Source organism: Aethalodelphis obliquidens, unplaced genomic scaffold (assembly GCF_003676395.1).
Source record: "Aethalodelphis obliquidens isolate GAN/ISIS:26980383/991018 unplaced genomic scaffold, ASM367639v1 scaffold7, whole genome shotgun sequence".
In the NCBI taxonomy this organism is placed as follows: Eukaryota; Metazoa; Chordata; class Mammalia; order Artiodactyla; family Delphinidae; genus Aethalodelphis; species Aethalodelphis obliquidens.
In genome coordinates, this window is record NW_020837951.1 from 10,760,171 (window position 1) to 10,773,912 (window position 13,742).

At 40.6% G+C, this 13,742-nt stretch overlaps 1 protein-coding gene across 1 annotated transcript in view; it reads left to right on the forward strand.

Moving 5' to 3' along the window:
• Positions 1-13,742, forward strand: part of PSMB7 (proteasome 20S subunit beta 7) — a 58,508-nt gene that overhangs the window by 14,786 nt on the left and 29,980 nt on the right. The window contains exon 6 of the mRNA XM_027104904.1: positions 13,437-13,495. Coding sequence (XP_026960705.1) covers positions 13,437-13,495 — 59 coding nt within the window. The remainder of the gene's footprint in view (positions 1-13,436; positions 13,496-13,742) is intronic.

Consider the following 13,742-nt stretch of genomic DNA (forward strand, 5'->3'; position numbering starts at 1 on the left):
GTGAAATAAAATACAGTTTTTGTGCTGTCCAGCTTTTGTCTTTGCCATTCTTTTAGTTTCTTTTGGCCATTGTTCACTTTTGAGCAGGGCTTGATGCCTCTCCCTGCTGTGCGAGGTGTGCTGCGCTGCCTTTCCTCCTGATGGAGTTCTGGCTTCCGTGGAGGTGGTGGTGGTTTTTCTTTCTTCCCTTTTTTTTTTTGAGGGGATGGGGAGCTGGATATTGAGAGAACCCCAGAAGTGCCAAAATTTGGTGGTTTTGTTTTAATTCATGTGGCTTATTTTGGGTGAGCTACAAACCAAACCTCCAGCTACAGATAAAATAGAAGGCCCTCCTAACTGAAATGTGCCCACAGAACGTTAACATTCCCTGTGGGATTGAGGCTTTCCGTAAGTGTGGTGTAAGTGAGAAAATGAATATTTCATGTAAATTCTCATGTTTTAGTGAAAGTAGGAGTTTTTTATTATAAGTAATAAAAATACAACTTTGTAATGAATCTTTTCTTTTTCGTGAGTGATTTGACAGTAAGAGCTGGAAGCTACAAATTACCTGTAAGACAAGGGTGTCTACATTTTGTCTACCCATGGGCCTGTATTGGCGACTAGCCAGGCGCCTGAAGGCTACTCTTAATTTATATCGAATAGAAGACACCTGTCTTGTCTTGCGCATCTCTAACATGCTGGCACAGCTCCTTGAGCACAGGGTCCAGGAGCCTCCTCGCTGAGGGCTTGCTTTCCCAAGGGTTTGCTTAAGAGAAGAGGGTATCAAACTCCTCGTGGTGTGGCCCTCCCTAAAACCTTTTTTGTGAACGGGGTGTTGGCCATAATGATAGCAGTGTTCGTCCAGCAGCTTGCCAGCTGCAGCGCCAGCAACTGTTGTGAGACACTTGACTGATTTAGTCTTTGCACCGCTGTGAAGTGGGTACTGTCATCCCTGTCTTGAGGGTGAGGAAATTGAGGCTCAGAGAGGTATGCTGGGGTCACACAGCCTGGAGGTGAATGATCTGGCATGAGAGCCCTGGTGTCTGTGACTTTTCCCCCTTGGCTTTGTTATTGCTGTGAGTAGTGTGTGGCATGTGGTCCAGACGAAATGTGTTTTGGTCCATTCTCAGAAAAGAAGAAAGGACCCCTTAGGTTTCATTTAATTATTTATTTTTTAAGAAAATAATTTGTAAGAGACTGCAGGTGGTTGATTAGTGTGATTGTGGAAAACCAGGCAAGATTTTTGACTTTCCTTTAGTAAGAAAGGGAAAAGGGTTATAGTTTTTTTTATAAACAAAATACGGGTTCTTTTAATTCTCAGATTAATTAGCTTATTCTTTTAACTTGCCAGCTTTTCTTTATTAAGCAAACTGAAGTACTGTCAGGAGAAGCTTGGGGACCATCTTTTGCTGTTAGTTTGGCAGTGTTCCTTGTAGCTGCATTGGCAACATATATAAAATTTTTATTTTGCCCACTTATTCACATAGAGAATTAATATGAATGAAATTTAAAGCACGACATTCCTGGAAATGAGGCCCTTGGACAATTTAGGAATACTAACTTAAGGAATAAACATTGATATGCACCATTAGGGAAGGCTTTGGGTCACTGCCAGGGCCGTCCAGGTAAAATTCTATCTCTAGATAAACTGGTTATACAATTTCCTAATTACTGGAATGTACCTCAAGTCCCAGTTTACAGCGCCCCCTAGCAATTAAAAAGATTCGGGACAGAGTAGTAAACATACCAGATGTCTCACCTTGTGGGCAAAGAAGAGTCTTAGAATTAAGTTGGAACTTAGGAACATCAGTAGGGAATTCAGACCTGCCATTTCTCCATATTTTTACACTAAAGTGCAACCTTTGTGCAGACATTTTGTTATCTCCACATGACTCGATTTGAAAGATTGTCCTGCGCTGTATCAAATCAGTGCACTATAAGATGGCAAGTATTTCTTCCACATTCATTTTCAATGCTGAAGTCAGATGTGAACTCAGCAGCACTGTATTTAGTTTATAGGCCCACGTAAAGCCTTCTCAGAGGGCACATGACCTTGTAGCTCTAGTGTTGCTGGAAATTCTTTTTCCTGACTAGTGTGGGCCAGGTGACTGTGCAGGCGTTCTGTAAGCATGGGTCTCCATCAGGACTGGAGTGAGTCTTGTCCCCTGATCTCTGTGGGTCAAGGACTATGCGGTGGCGGGAACCCCATCCTGGTGGGAGCTTTGTCTGTACAGCCAGTGACCATCCAGAGCCGGCTTTTCTGTAACCAGCTGAGGTATTACCTAGAATGCTAGAGAAAGGGATGGAAGCCCTGGCTTCAGTCACAGCCCTGATTGACCAGAGCTAGTCATCACCTAACCTCTCTGAACCTCAAACCCCTCATTTCTAAAAAGAAGCTGATTTTTTTTTGACTTGAAGGTCACTGGGTTATTGGGATGCTGCCATGTCATGTGTGTGAACACGCTCTGTAAAGCACTATGTGCTTTTCCCCTGCATATGTTGCTCTGGAGTTGTTTTTAATTTTCTGAAGTAGGGTGGGATAGTGAAAAGAGCTGGGCTTTGTAGTCATACTGGGTTCAGATCTAAGTCCAACATTTATTAGTTGTTTGACTGTGAGTGTTGATTTCTCCTTCAGGAAAATGGGGGTTAGAGGATCTGTTCCATGGGTAATGTGTGAGGATTAGGTGAGATAACCACATGTAAAAATCTTTGTGTGTAGAACATCATTGATGTTTGATGCATGGTGTTCTGATAATTTTAGTGCTAACACATTCTGTGTGCAGTTCTGTGTACTGAGATTTTTCTGGCAGTTTTTCCTGCTTTGATTAATATATATAAGATGAATTTCAGAAGATTTAAAATGTGCGATGCATGGATATTATATCTTAAAATTTGTACCACTATGGAATGCCAGGAATTAAGCAGCTGGGAACCAAAAGCCCATGAAAGTTGGGTTATGCATCTTGATTCCTGGTTGTTGCAATGGTGGTACTAAGCCAATAGATGGTGCCATTATGTTAGGAGATGAGAAAATATTTACTTCTGCAAGTCATCATGTTGTTTCAGGGAATGTAATAGAACCAGTCCTTGCTGGTTCTTTATCTGTTATAATTAGAGTAGACTTTGTTCTTGATTCTGTGTAGAAAATATTAAATGTCTCGTAGGTAAAATAGTGAGATATTGAATTAACGTTAAGGTGCTCTTCCTCCTGTTTTTTCTGCTCTGACATTTCACCATGAAGTCTTTTGTGATTTGAGTTCAGTCCTTAGTCTATAACCAAATAAAAGCCCTTGCTAGGAGTACATTTCAGAACTTAAATGCAATGCGCACAGTTTTAAGTCCTTTGCTTTTTAAACCCCATTTCAGAGAGAGTGGGGTTAATTAGTTCATCTTTACCTGCTTTTGTTTCAGAATTGGCCCTACTACAAAAAGTGCCTTTACATTCTCGTAACCTAGTGCTTGATGATCTTTTACTTTCTTGTTGGACAGACCAAGTGGAAAGTCATTTTATACATCAGAAGACTTTTCATGTGGAGGTCATGTAACTAGGGATTTGTTGGCAACCAGATCTGCCATTACTAGCTGTGTGTTTTTGGTTAGGTTCCTTTACCTCTCTGACCTTAGTTTTTTTTGTTTTGTTTTTTTGCATCTATAAAGTGGAGATAATGCCATCTAGTCCACAGAGGAATAAAGTGAAAAAATATATGTAACAGTGTTTTGCACATTTTTCCGGTAAATAGGATTTATATTGTTTGCACAAGGCTTTATGGACAGATAAACCTTTACTTACAATTAAGACTAAGTGTGTTTTTATAAATTATTAAACTCTGTAGTCCTTTGTCCTAGAGGGTTCTAAGGGACAGGAAAACTTGGAAAAGGCCCGCAAAGGGATTAACTTGCAGTTTGGGAAGATATTTTGAAATGTGGGCCAGAGTAAAGGGAGCCTTTGAAAGACCTGTCAGCTCTAACTGCCTCGAACTCCTGCAGCGGGAGAGAAGTGTGTGCCCCGCGCTCTGCAGTGCTGAGTGAGAGCTAGTTTCCTGGTGGGGCCTGATGATTGTGGGAGCCTGATGATTAGGAGAGGTAATTTCAAGGTAATTTTCATCCTCCATCTTATCCTTTACACATAGGGTTAGGTGATGACTCCTGTTTGAAGGAGAACAGTTTTCTGTCCTCATACCTTGTGGCATTTCATTAAAATACATTAATAAAACACAGCCTTTCACTTTTTAGGCCTGAATGCCCCAAATGTTAGTCTTTTCTTAAGAATAAGTGTTTATAACCTGTCAGGTCAATGAGACATTGCAGCTGCAATTATAAGAAAAATCCCTGTTCTCTTCGAGTGGTGTTTTACATTATTTACGTAGAGCAAAATTTAACTCCTTTTTGACTACATTACATTTAGAAAAGGAACTGCATTTTTTGAGAAATTAGTTTCTGAATGAAATGTTGTTGGATGCTTTAAAATCTATTTCTTAGCATATTAAATGGAATATATATATATGTATATTTTCATTGGGGATAAAATGACATTGAGGTACATTTGCTGATGAAAAGGAAGCATTCTTTCCCCTCACGAGGGGTTTAAATGTAATACTCAGTGCTTACTCAGGAGTGAAAACATCAAATTAAACTGCTTATGCTGACAAAGGGCAAATCTGGATTTCAGCAACCCATGCAAGATTGTCTGATTGCTTGGCCTGCCTCTCCTGGAAGCTTTTGGCCAAGACTTACAATGAAATGCATGCATACATTTAAACCATTTCAAGTCAGTGTCTGAGTTTTCCCAAGCTCTAAGAGGAGTTCCACTGCTCTCTAGTGGCTGAATGTGGTCCCCCGACACCAACATTCTTTTATTTTCATGAATCAGCTCTTCACACATTGGCAGTATTGGCCTCCAGAGCAGGCACCAACACCAGGAGACCAGACCTTGTAGACAGAAACAGACTGAAAAATGATCCCCATCCATGGGTCCGTGGAGAGCACCAAATTTTGTCCAGGATGAGTGGCCAGTTGACTAACAATGAGCAAGTGTGAGTAAGCACTCTGTCAGGGAGAGCTGACACTGATGGATGAGAAAGTTCTTGGTGTTACTCTTTTATCGCTGCATACATCTTACACGTTGGCAGGCCACGGTGGCAAACAGGTCCTTGGGTGCTTAAAATGGACCACTTCTTAGCAGAAGGAGCAGCTCTTTTCCTGAAAAGATCTGGTTGAACTGATTTGGGGGAAAAGCAGTTAGAAATCCATTTCCTGCTGCCTCTCAGAACTTCATGACTTTGAGAGAAGAAATTTTAAAGACCTCCATTTCTGTTAAAGACCTGAGACTTGTTGAGAATGATTGTATAAAAGAGCCCCTGGAGGACGGGGACCTTGTGTTAGAGTATTTGTAACAGCTGACTTTTATTGAGCTTTTACTATGTGCCAGGCATTCTGTTTTACTTGTGCCATCTCATTCAGGTCTCAGCCGACCTATGAGGAAGATGCATTCTATCATCTTCCCCTTTGTGCAGGGAGGCAGCCAGGGCAGTAGGGCTGCTGTCCTGTAGTTTCTGGGGCACCATTCACCTTGTGCTTGCTGTGGTGGTGCCGCCTGGAGCAGCTTGGCAGTCGTGCAGGGCTGGGAGGGCCTCAATGGTGTGCTGTGGGAAAACAGGCAGGAAGCTCAGCTGTGCCACATCTTTTGCATCCGTGTTCCAGAGCCTGCCGCTCAGTGGGCACCTGGGATGGTTGGTTTGAAAGAATGAGTGGAGAGTTGCCCTTCTGAAAGGTGCATGGGCTAAAGAGCCACAAGACCTAGATTTGAATCTTGGCTCCTCTTATTGCCTTTAAATCAGCTGAGCCTCAGTTTCCGTGTCTGTAAAATGAGGAAATACCTGCGGAATTTACCTGAGGAAATAACAATAAATGAGTTAGGGTCTGGGACCGATAAGGTCCTAAGGGTAAATATTTTCCCTTCCCCAGTGTGAGAATTTGTGAGCCTAGACCTTATTAGAAAAAGCAGATTTCTACCTGCTGGCTTTCAGATCCTTCCTAGACCTTGACTTAGAGCAGCATGTTTTAGAAAATTATTTGTCTTTTATAGTTTCTTCAGCATGTCTGATAAAATAGGTTCTAGAATTGCCAAGTTTGATTTCATACTTGAGTGAACCCTGACATGTATAAAAATAACACGTTTCATGTTTTAAAAAAATTCCCACTCTCCTTAAGCCATATTAATGGAGGTATTTTTTTAAATATATAGAGCAAGTAAAAGCAATATCTTAGTAAAATTTTCTTGATACATTTCAAATTTTGTCCTGAGTTGGATTGTTCTCTCAGAAAAAGTTAGGATTCAAATTGAACTACTAATACTAATGCTGATAAACTAAAATCAGAAACACTCTCAGAGGGTTTAGAAAATGGAGACTAATTTCACTGTTTTATTTTATTTTTTTTGAATGGGGCTATTTAAAAATAAATGCTTAGATACTTGAACAGCATTGCTAAATAGTGAATGGCATCTGTTTAATCATTTAAAACATTTAACTGAAATCCCAGTCTCATTTGAATTTCCAAGCAAAACAACACAAATTAACTGTATCCAGATGTGTGGAAATCATTCTGCTGTAATCTGAGCAAAAAGTAAGTTAGAAAGCATGCTTTTGAGGGTGGAGAGTTAAGAAAATAGAGCTGCTTCCATGCTTACTTGCTAATCTTAATTTCAAGCATTTGGCTCTGTAATTTAAGAGGCAGCACATGGAACAGAAGCAGTGTTGGACACTTTAAATTTAGGATGATTGGGGCTCACATTCCCAGATTTGCTAATCACTAGCTGTGTGATCTGGGCAAGTTCCTTATCTCCAAAATTCAGTCTTCCCTCCTGTGAAATGGGACTGCATTTACCTGCCATGTCTGAGGAGCAGACAAAACTCATGTGACTGTGCTTTGAAATTTCATAAAACACCACGTGGACTGTGTCTGTTGTGGTCTGTTTAGTAATTTGTTTGCCACATAGTATATACTTCTGGATAAGTGAGATCTGGCGTGGTGCTGATATGCTCAAAGGACTTCATTGTTAAGATGATTTTATCTCTTTTTAAAAAATTTTGGTGCCTGTTCTAAGGAAGCCCTCCTGAGGACTGTGGTAGAGAGACATGGTGTGTTTATTTGTGATGATTGACTGCTGTTGTTCCTTGGGACTGTTGACGCATGCGTGGGTTGACCTTCAGGCCCCTGTGTACAGATTTCAGGACTAAGCTGCCTGCTGCTGCTGTTACACAGCAAGACTGTGACAGCTGGCAAGGTCTTGGTCTTTTGGCTTTTTTTTTTTTTAATCCCTTAACAAAGTTGAATTCTTATTTTCTCCAAGTGTATATCTTAAAAAATTGTAAGTAATGCATTGTCTTTGAAAAAAAATAAGAAAACACAAGTAAACAAAAGAATGTAGCACCACCCAGAAATAAGCATAATTTTTAAAAATTTTCTTGCAGATGTGTATAATATGTATTATATAAACATATCTGTTAATTTTGCTTGGGAACATCTTTTTCCCTCAGTAAATATTGTATCATAGACATTGCCAAAAAATATTATATTTAATCACCATGTATATAGTATTTTTTAATTTTCCCTATCTCCTGATTGTTGGTGTTGGACCTTTACATTTACCTCCAGTTTTTGTTACTGTTGCTGTTGTTACTTTTGCTTTTTTCTAATCTAAACAGCGATCATAATGTCATTTGGGTACTTATCCATTTATTTCTTTAGAATATGTTTCTAGCAGAATTGCAGGTTTGGTGGGTGTGTATATAGCTTTATGCTTTCTGATTGATGTTTCTAAATTGTGTGTTAGAAAAGTTCTATCCGTTTGTGCTTCTACAAGAATGTTAGATTGCCCTTTTTACTACATCTTTATCAGCACTGGGTATTATTCTTTTTAATTTTTGCTAATCTAAAAGCCAAAAAGTGGCTATTTAGTTTCAATTTATATTTCTTTGATTACTAGTGAACTTGAACAGTGTCTCTAAATGTGTATAGGCCTCTGCTTTTTTTCTTTTCTGTAAACTGCTGTGTCCTTTTCTCTGTTGGTGTATTGATGTTATTTATCTGTGAGCTCTTTTTACTTATTAATGCCCTGTGTGTTGCACATATTTCTCTGAGTTTCAGGGCTTATATTTTACATTGTTTACAGGTGTTAGTCTTTTTTTTTTTTTAAGCCAGTCGCTTATTATTAATAAGACAGATACTTCATTTTAAAAGCATGGCTGGTCACAACTACTGAGCCTGTGCGTCTGGAGCCTGTGCTCTGCAACGAGAGGCCGCGATAGTGAGAGGCCCACGCACCCCAATGAAGAGTGGCCCCCGCTTGCCACAACTACAGAAAGCCCTCGCACAGAAACGAAGACCCAACACAGCAAAAATAAATAAATAAACTAACAAACGCCTACCCCCAACATATTAAAAAAAAAGAAAAAAAGAAAAGCATGGTTGGAGATGTGACCCTTGTGGCGTTTATGCCTGAGCCCTCTTCTCCTGGAGGTCTGCAGTGTGGGTGCCCCATGGAGTCATCTTGAAGGTCTGAGGGTGAGTCAGGCCCTGGCAGTCAGAGATGGGGAGCAGGACCGTGCTTTCTGGGACTCACAGGGGCGTCTGTTGAATTCTTTTAATAAGCATCAAACCTGGACAGCCAGGGTAAGGCGGTGCCCACCCAGGTGGCTGCAGTGGATCAGGGGGTGCAGAGCAGTTTCTGTCCCTCGTGGATGAAAGAGGGCTGAGTTGCGTACCCTTCCCCCCATCCCTGCCTCTCCCCACAGCCTGCGTGCTGGGCGGTTTGGGAGTTGGTGGTTGAGCAGATGGGTGTGTGTGGATGGCGTGGGTGAGCTTGGGGAAGGACGGTGGGTGCAGAGGCAAGTCAGTGGGTAACTAGGTAGCCGTCACAGTGTCGTGCACACCCTCTCTCTAAATGCTGGTCACTGGATTGTACCTCGTATTGCTGTTTTGAAGAGCTTTGTTCTGGAAGCTGGCTTCTAGTAACTGTGGGTGGGCTGAAAAAGGCAGACTTGGTGGAGGTTGCTAAGGAGCAGCTACCTGGAAACTACTGATGAGACAGAGCTTTGGTAGAAAAATGCAGAAATCCAAGGAGGGCGTTTCATTCCTGTGATATCATAGAGTTCAGACCAGACTAGGACGTATAATAGGACATGGTTTTGTGGGTTTAAAGGCTTCTTTTCTTTTGAAAATTGACTTGCTTTACATTTGTGTTTGTCTTATATTCATCCCGGTATGATAAATTAGGTAATAAATGTTCTTTTACACTTTATCAAGGCATTTATTGCTGTCACTCCTTCAGGGCCAGCTCCATTTCCCCAGCTCCTCCATTTGAACCGTTGTACTCAAATCAGCCCAGCCTAATGTAGCAAATTCTATTTAGTGCTCACTGTGTGCCAGAGACTGCTAGGTATGGCAGATGCAGCTGTGAAGGGATGGACAGTTGGCAGAGATGAGAGTGATAAACTCTCATGGGGGTGTGGTGGTCAAGGAAGCCTTCTAGGAGGAAGTCATCTCGCAGTTGGGGTTGGATGGGTGCCTCGGAGTTCTGTGGACTGTCAAGGGGGCAGAGGGAATAGCACGTGCCAAGGTGGGATAGGCTTGAAATGGTCTGGGCATTTAGGAAATTCTTGTCAGTTTAGTGTTGATAGAGTGTCAAGTGTGTGTGTACATTGGGGAGGAGGAGGGGCTGAGCGAGCCAGAGACCTGGTCATGGAAGGTCATGTGTGTCTGCTCTGAACTATATTGTGGCCTGTAGAACTTTATGTTTGAGAGAGTGACATAGGGTCACACCTGAGACAGGAATCCTCCCCTGTGCTTGTTAGTCCTGTAATCCTAGACAAGAAGCTTTATCACTTCATTGGGTTGCTGTGAGGATGACCGAATGACAACATACGATGTGTGGCCCACGGTGGGTGCCCAAACAGAATGCTCTTGTTCTTCCCTCTTGGCTTCCTCCTCTCTCCTATAAGAGAAATTGAGGGTAGGTCTCGTACTCCTTGCTCTTAGAGCTCGTCCTGCATTTGTGGAAAGCATATTCCCTCTGACATCCATTTCCTTCACCTGACACGCCCACTGTCTAAAGCAGAGCCCCCTATACCCGGTACACTGTCTCCTGGCTTTTCTGTTTGTTTATTCCTTAATGGGAAACCAGGCCGTTCTGACTGATTGTCTAAGGTGGCCTTGTTTTTGGAATAAAAAATCAGGGTAAATCCTTCAGAGGATTTTTGCCTTGGTTTTGGGTATGAGAGTGCCAGGTTAATAGGTTGATGCTGAAATCATGGAATGTCTATGGACATTATTATTATTATGGTTTATGGGGAAAATGGGATATAATATTTAAACATTTTGTGAGTCAACTGGCTGCTCTATTACTATGGAATTTGATGATTTATTATATATAGTTTTAAGTGGCATTGAAATAAAATCTGGGAAACTTGAATTGAAATTATTTAAAAAGACCTGTCTCATTGAGTTTACCATCTTTTTTCTTTTTAATGGCAAACTCCTTGTTCCTTCCCCCGGTTGCATTGCCTTGAAATTATGTGAGGATTTGCATGTTGTTCTCTTGCCATTTTGGGCGTTTGCAGTCATATTTGAAATTCTGTCTTCTCTTTTCTAAGCAGCAGACACACATTCAGAGTTTCCTAGAAACCTGTTGACAAAGTCAATTGCACTCCATTTCCTAGCACTTCTGTGTACTTCTGAAAAGGGGGCGCCAAAGTCCTCCTTTCCTAAAAATGCTAGGAGCAGGAGCTAATTTGCAAGTGATTTAGAAATTGTTTTTAATGTTGAATTTCCCCTTCTTTTCAAGTTTATTTGGAGTCCACTTATCTTTGATCTCAGGGGAAGCAGAATCAGGCAGTTTAGCAAGCTCCTGTTTTCCTGAAAACATCTCAACTCTGTGCACGTGCATGTGTACACCTGCATGTATGTGTGTGTGTGTGTAAGTTGGTGTGTGTGTTTTGGGGGGGTGTGATGTAAATGGGGAAGCAGAAATACAGTGTAATAGGGATCCCTGTGTCCTTTCTATGTTTACCTCTCCTACACCTTCCACTCTAAAAAAAAAAAAATCACTGTGATGAGAAGCATCACTACATTGATAGACACTTTTTGTTCTAAGAATTTAGATTTAGCATGTACTTCCACTTATGGAAATTTTTTCTGTGGTGGTGTTTCTCATGAAAAAAAGCTTTTGATAAAGGAAGAATTATTATATTAGGAGGGAAATAGTTTTCATTTCTTAAAGTATTAGGTGAAGCTAAGTAGAAGGAAATATATGTGCCTGGGAAAAATTAGAGTAAAATTAATTTCTTGTGAAACTGCGAAAGAAAGGATGGCCCAGGAGAAAATACAGGCTAGTAGTCTTTAGGGAAAGATGTCTTTAAGGTAAGTTGTGTTTCCCCTTTTACAGTAATTGATTACAGTTTTCCACAAAATTGTTAGCTCTTAGGTAAATAGCCGTCCTTCCCCTGTCCTTTTCTAATGTGTATTTCTGGCCTCTGGTGCGTTTACCCTTGGGCTCTTTGCAGAGACATTCTTGGACCAGGTTGGAAAAGAAGTATTTTTTTTCCTGAGGTTTCCTTATTTGCAATTTTCTTGTTTCTTCGTGACAGTTGTCCTCTGTTTTCCATACAAAACCAGCTCGTTTTTTACTACGAAGTCTGAGACTGGTTCTCACCAATGCCTTAAAACAGGTTACTTTCCCCCCTTGATCCCTGAAACTCAGAGTAAATGTGAGTCACAAAACATTGGTGAACTTTGACTCTATTTCCAGATTTTCCAGGACACATAAACTATGAAATTGCAAGGTTTGATTTTGGTGAATTTGTGTATATATATCTAGTTTTATTTGGGTACACTAGTTTTATATCTGTTTAATTTCTCTTTCCTTTCTAAAGGGCTTTTAATATCTCTTTAGGTTCCTTTTTTTTTTTTTTTTTTGTGGAGAAAAAATTGTGAGAGGGGGAAAATGGGGTTGCCTTTTGCTCCCAAAGCTTAAATGAATAGTCATTGCCCGTAATGCCGTCTACGCTCATAGCTTCCCCCTGCTTTAGATGCGATGTATCCGGTGCTGTGAAGGTAATGATCCTCAACCACAGCAATATTCCCTAACAGGAGTATCTGTCATATTCATTGGGATTACCATGTTCATTGATTTGTGTCTGTAAATCTGCTGTTTCTACCCTTTAAATTTGATCTATAATTGGACCTCCTTAAATGGTTCAGATAAGGTAGTCTGTATTTTCTCAATGCAGCGATGCTGTCAGCTTCTCCTTTTTCATTATACATTCAGCAGACTTGATAAAATCAGCAGGACACCTCATTTGAAACTGTTTAATCGCTGCCTTTTTCCTTTGCTAAACCATTGAGGTGGTCAAGCGATGTACACAAATCATTTTAAATAGAAAATATGGTTTTCTCTGTGACCCAGCTAAATAGATAGTGTTATGCAAAACAAGTTAAAAAGTAATAAATGCCAAAAAAATCTTCTAATTGGAGTAAAAAATTGTGGGCAACTCTATCTTCTCTCCAAAAGTAGAGTATCCTAAAATATTGCCAGGACCCTGTAAAGACAAGATGATGGTTTTCTAAAGATTCTCTGGTTTCTGAACAAAACAAGTTTAAATTTTCATAGTGCTGAGCTGCCTTTTATATCCATTCAAAGGGAGCCCATACTTATTTGTAATGCCTTTACATCCTGCTTTTGTAGGGAGAAATTTGCTGTCTGTTAATATCTGTGCAGCATAACCTTTCAGCCATTTGCTATTGTGATAATAAATTTTTGTTTCTTTGTCTGTCATTTTGTCTACTCAGCTGTTACTCCTCAACGTACGAACTAAAAATAATAGCTCCAAATAAATGCCACATAATAAAGTGTTTTACAGTTGTAGCTGGAATAACCTGGTGGCCGTAGCTCACAGTCCTATTACCATTGCTGGTGCTGTAGTTTCTTCCCCGTGTGTCAAGGTGACTCTACCGGGGCCAGCTCATTAAAACAATCTATTCTTTCTAACTGGCTTGGTATTTAGCGCTATACCCAGCAGCCTGCCAAGGCACAGCTTTGGAGCACAAGAGTCACAGCACAGGATATATGAAATTATGTGGCATTCATTTTTGAACAAATACAAATTATCCATAACCTCATTTTCATGCTTCAGGATTTTATTGTGAATGATTTACAGTTACTCCTGTCAATAGTAGAAGTAGGGCCAGTTGCAGGTTTACCCGAGATAGTGGTAAGTGTGACTCCAGGCTTTTGAAGAGCAGTGTTTACCTGGTTTTTGTGGCCCTATAGTGTTAATATTTACATTGTACTTGAATGTGACATTGGGTGTGTTTTGCCATTTTTACTGCCCCGAGGTAAACTTGAGATGGAGAAGCTGGGAGTTGGTAAATATGCTAAAAATGCATCTTTTTTCCTACAGGTTCTGGCTCCTTAGCAGCAATGGCCGTGTTTGAAGATAAATTTAGGCCAGATATGGAGGTATGTAAGTTCCTGCAGTTTTATTCTCTTTCACATTATCTTTCTAGTTGTATGTTGGACATTTACAAATTGATTGCTGATTCCTCCAAGGTTTGAACAGCACTGCTGTTAGTTGGAATGCTCTTTGGCACAGGTACTGTGTTTGCTGAGAAGACTGGTTACTTGGGAAAGCTTCATTTTGGAGTGGCCTGCTATGCCCTCCCTCAGGCTTGAGGAGCCTGTACTGTTCAGCTTTTTGCTCTGGCCT